Source organism: Phalaenopsis equestris, unplaced genomic scaffold (genome assembly GCF_001263595.1).
Source record: "Phalaenopsis equestris unplaced genomic scaffold, ASM126359v1 Scaffold000094, whole genome shotgun sequence".
Lineage (NCBI taxonomy): Eukaryota > Viridiplantae > Streptophyta > Magnoliopsida > Asparagales > Orchidaceae > Phalaenopsis > Phalaenopsis equestris.
This window is the reverse complement of record NW_018164536.1, coordinates 635,390-640,989: the sequence shown is the minus strand read 5'-3', so window position 1 is coordinate 640,989 and position 5,600 is coordinate 635,390. Positions and strand designations below refer to the sequence as shown.

At 35.3% G+C, this 5,600-nt stretch overlaps 1 protein-coding gene across 1 annotated transcript in view; it reads right to left on the bottom strand.

Moving 5' to 3' along the window:
- LOC110020343 (AT-hook motif nuclear-localized protein 1-like) overlaps nt 1–2,346 on the bottom strand; it is a 52,489-nt gene extending 50,143 nt beyond the window's left edge. The window contains exons 1-2 of the mRNA XM_020718411.1: nt 1,764–2,346; nt 792–859 (exon numbers count right to left, since the gene is read on the bottom strand). Coding sequence (XP_020574070.1) covers nt 792–859; nt 1,764–2,166 — 471 coding nt within the window. The 5' untranslated portion in view covers nt 2,167–2,346. The remainder of the gene's footprint in view (nt 1–791; nt 860–1,763) is intronic.
- Between the last annotated feature and the right edge of the window lie 3,254 nt (nt 2,347–5,600).

The following is a 5,600-nucleotide window of genomic DNA, read 5'->3' as shown; positions in this document are numbered from 1 at the left end:
GAGAGAGAGAGAGAGAGAATTCTTTCTTGTAAGTCGACGTGGTCGACGGTGTAATCCTCAAAGCTAATAAAATCCTCTGCAGCTCCGTGGACGTAGGGAAGTTGTCGAACCATGTAAATATTGTGTCGTCTTTTTCTGGTGTAATTTTCTCGATCTATTTTTTGTTTTATTGTCGTCGTTTTTTTCATAACACATAACACTATATTGAATGGAATAGAAACCGAAGGCCTAATGTGACTCAATCTAATGAATTTCCTGTGGGATTTTGCAAATTTCCAAGAAGCATTTCAACATATACTATAAGGTACGTACATTATAATTTTTCTAACATGATAAATAGATTATTCATGCTCTAAAAATTTGATAGTTCTATAAATATATTTAAGTTCGAAAGATCTTTTCAGATTAATGAGCTTCCAACATGAGACCCAAGAAAAAATATTCAATCAAGAAGTCATCATATTATCCAAAAATAATATTGTGTCTGCTGAATTGCTCTATACATTGTCGGATAATACATATTTTCTCCTACCGAAAAAGATTATTCTAGCTCTATTTTAAGTGACAGGATTCATCAGACAGATCGAATCAATCAAACCTTAACGTGTCAGTCAAATTCGTCTGGGCACCAATACCACTTTCAAGACTCGATAAAAGATTCCATTACGTACAACAAATGTCAGGTTAGTACAATACAACAGGAAATAAATGAGTGCAGCGAGCTCTTCGTACTAATAAGCTCCACAGCACCATGAAAACGATAAATATATATGCGAACAATCAAACCGTACCTCGCCCGATGCTACAGTGATTATATGAGGCGTGAAATTTGCGCCGGCTGAGCATGCCACCATTTCGCCTGAGAGAACAGTAATAAATTCAACAAACTGTAAGGAAAACTGATTCCAATCGATTTGAATTACAAAATTAATTTAATTGTGCAAAAAATACAAGTCACTCCATCCCTAAACTTTCAATTTCGGTGCCCGGGACATATATCAAGGAAAAGTCAAATCTTTTTTGCAAGAGTTTATTAAAGTTGAGATAATGCACATGCATGGTGGCATCTTCTTTAAAAAAAAAAGGAGAGGAAATTTACATAGATACCACATAATTCACATGTTTTTACAGAACTGATACCCAAAGTTTCTGCATTCAGCAGAAAAAAATATTCTAACTGGACTGACGTGATGTCAAAAATCTAAAAAACTATTCTTTAGATTCGCCAGGTCGGTTTGGACCAGATTTACTGGCATTATTAAAAGTCAAACTTGATCTCGTTCAGCTCCCATTCCCTCATAACGTTGAAGAAATATTTCGATGAGTCGTCGTATGATACTTGATATCATATTCGGACTATCGCATATATATATATATATATATATATATATATATATATATATTGCAGGGCCATATAAAAGTCAAAGGAAGCAAAATATCGATTGTGCCATAAAACCCTAAATAACGCAATGCTCGCATTCCCGCACAAGAACGTCCAACCGGATTCATGTCAGATCTATCGAAATCCGTAACATCAGCGGTCCCCTGTTTCTAAGCTCAAAACACGAAAGAGACGTAACCAATTCAAACAAAATTTCAAAAGCAATTACAAACACTGCGAAACGCAAGGCAACAAAAAAACCAAACAAATGGCCAAACGCGAAAGCACAAAATTGTTCATTAGCCCAAAACGTTCCATTCAAACGAAACCAATACCAAATAATCATGAACTGTTGCGAACAGTTGCCGAGCAAATAATTTACCTAACGATTCCAACTCAATCCTCGGTTGCTGCTTCGTCAAGAAGCCCCCCGTCCTCCCCCTCCCCCGTTTCAACGAGAAAGCCGGCGGCGCCGACAGCTGTCCCGGCGGCAGAGAAGACGAGATTGGCGTCGGGTTCAGCGGCACCATCACGCTCCCATCCGGCGCGTACTTCCTCGGTCTTCCCCTCTTCTTCTTCCCCTGCATCCCCTCGCCAGCCGATCCAGACCATACCGTCAACCCAGCCGACGCGGCAAGAGGAACCGGCGAAACTATGCCCCCGCTTGGACCGGGATTGTCTGCTCTTGTCACCACCGGCAACGGATTTTGATATCCCCCGCCAACCTCCGTTGCCCCCATAAAACCGCCCTGTTTCATCCCTTCCCTTCCCTCCATACATAACATACGCCCCGACAACAAACCCTAGCAAATCTCGCCGATCGGATTCGAACGGCTAGATTTCATCGAGCTCCAGCGCTGGATTTCTTTCACGAAACGCCACCCGCCGGCTCGTCGCTCAACGGAGTGAGAGCTTCGCCTGAGAGAAGAGTGGTGGCTCGAGAGCACAAAAAATTAATTTATGTTAAATAATTAAATAATTAATTAGTAGGTGATAAAAGTAAAACAATAATTACTAAAATGGAGATATTTTGAAATCCAGGGCAATATTTTATGCGGAGGAGACACAAAAATCGAAATATGCTTTCCGACTCTCCGTCCATCACGGGAAATTATTAAAATGCATTATGGGAAAAAAAATAATTAATTAATTAATTAAAAAAAAAAATAAAATTATTTCTATTTTTTCTTCCTCCTAAAATTTCTCAGCTTTAAGAGCTTCAATGAAATTAGAACGTTGGAGGTTCGGCTTTTGTCTGCCGCTTTACTGCCCCGGGCTCCTTTGGGATATAACTAAAAGATGGTCTTTTTGACTGCAGCCCCTCGGTAATTGTATAAATTACGTGGAGGCCCTCGAGGTATAGCGTGCAATTTTAGGGTGGGGAGGGCCGGTTCGGGGAGTATCTGGACCGGATAGGTGGGAGGACTGAGGAGTATAGGATAGCAGAAGGATGTTTTGCGGGTCAAAACAATAATATGTTGAGTTGTTTTGGTCGGAACCGGTTCGAAATACGAGGAGCAGCATTTCGCAACATGATTGAGGTTATGTAATATAAAAGTGTTTGAGCTGCTGCCATCTTTAATTTTGGGTTTGAATGTAATTAAACTAATGGAGTTGGTGGTCAATTCTGTGAATTAGTGTCGGCTGTTCATTTTTTTTAAAATTTAATAATATAAATAATTTTAATTAATTTTTTTAGTAATGACATGATGGAAATTAAAAATTAGGTGAAAATTATTTAAAAATTTTGATATAGTAGAAAGATATACCTTTTAATCTTTTTAATGGTTTGCATTTAAATCATTGGATTGTATCATATTTTTACATTTATTAATACTTATTTTTTTTTTCAAGTTAAGCATATGAGTTATTCCTTAAGTTAATATTACTAACAACAGTTTTAAAAAGTTGCTTTCACCGTAATACTTTCAATTACATTTTCAAAATACCCTAAATGGACCATTCGTTATGTACTTCTAAGAGCTGCAAAGAGAGGAAGAAAAGAGAACTTCATTCCATGACCATTTTGTCACAGACAAAAAGTCCCACATCGACTAGGTGTAGGGCCGAAAAGTAGTATTTAAGTCCTGGGGTGCCCATCACCCCCAAGAGCTCTTTTGGGAGGTGACAATTTGCTCTTAAGATTCACCAACATCATTGTTGGTCAGTGGCATTTTGTCTGCGGAAGCTACTGCTTTTGATCTTATTTTCAACGATGATAACACATACAACAAAAAAGGCTAGTAAATGCTTGTAGGATTCTAAGGAAAGTGGATGAGAGAAGGAGAGGAGGATGCCTCCTCTACTAGTTGAGGAGATGGGATTACTAGTGAGTGGTTAGTCGCCTTTAAAAAGAAGTGTTAAGTTTGGTAATAGGAATTGAGCAAGATTTAAGTAGGGTTTGGCAGTAGGAATTGAGCAAGATTTAACTAGGATTTAAGCTAAATCGTGTCAAACAATAGAAGTGAAAACTTTAATTCCTTTAAAATTGTAAATCTCATTCTACTTTTTACCTTAAATTGAGTTCAGTAAATTTCATTAGAAGGCGGCTTAACTAAATATACTCAAAATGAAGCACATGAAAGGGGTGGGTCGTATAAACAAGGTTTATTTGCATTGCAGAGCGGAAGGAGGAGAAAAACACGAGTCTTTTAGGTTTTCACACACCGCAATCACATCAAATTCCAATTAACTCTGACCGTGATTGTATCGAAGGGAATAAGAAGGTAGCCTTATTTGCTTTTCCAATTAACTCTGACTGTGATTGTATCGAAGGGAATAAGAAGGTAGCCTTATGTTTCAAAAGAGTATGTTTTGCGCGGGGGTTGAGAGTAGAGTTTCAAAGGAGTTTTATTTAAAATTAATTTCTTACTAATTACTATAATTTAATAAAATAATTTCTGTTAATTTAATTTAGGGCCATTTACATACATAACGCACCATTTTTATATATTTACATATCTCACAACTAAACTTTCATATTTACATGCACAACACTCAACTCAATTCTTTAGTATCAAAACAACAACAACAATATCATTACTCATCAAAAATGAATTACACTATCATGCAGAGGCTTAAAACAATAAAGTGCTATCAATGTAAATATGAGTGTTTAGGTACGAGAAATGTAAATACATAATTAAGTACTTAAATATCTCCAATTTATTACTAATCACTAATAATTAGTGGGTTAACAAATTGTTCATTATTTAATAGATTTTATTATAACTAATATAATCTTAATAATTAATTGAATCATAATTAACTAATAACAAGTAAATTATAAATTAATATTCAATTTACTTAATAAAAATATCCTCCATGATTGATTAGATTAGTAAATAATTTACCAATAAATAGTTCATGAATATTTATACACTGAATAAAGACTAATTAGTTCAAGAAATTTCTCATTAATGCCTACTTAACATATTAAAAAAATAATTACTGATTAATATAGATAAAATAATAAATATTCTGATCTAAATATATCAAATCATAGTAATTACGGCATTAACATGAAATATTAAATATTTAAATTTATATTTGTACTATCTTCTTTAGATTCTACGAATCTGAACCCAATGTTCAGAATATTAATTTTTTTGTCGGATCTGAAAAAATTAGAAATTAAAACAACAGGGTCACTTTATAGGTCTACTTCTGGGTCCCCTTAGAGGACGGCAATATCTTAGTTATAAAGCGACGACAATGAAGACCATTTCTAGGTTGGACGGTTGTGAGGAAGCTGGGATTAGGTTTAGTAGTATTTTGTTTGATGGGGACTTAATTTTGCTTGACTTCAAAGTAATTCACATTAAGCTACAAATTTTATGCGATTATTTTATTAGTTATGATTGGTATTGTTGAATTTAGATATGTAATTTGATTGGGGGCATTTACATAAAGAGCACTCGAGTGCTGTTTATTTACATTTCTATGCCTAAATTTTGCATTTTTATGTTTTGACCGCCCAAATTTTTTATATCACATTAAAAAAAATACTTTTTGTAACTTGTAAAATGTGAAATATATCTTTTCATGCATAGAAAGTGTGGTATGTAGATATATAGGGCTATCAAAGCAGTTCGTTGTTAGCGAACAGCTCTTGTTCGGCTCATTCGCTAAGTTAACGGGCCCAACACAAATAAAGATTTAATCGTTCATGTTCGGCTCGTTTTCGCTCGAACTACTACTCATCAATTATATATATATA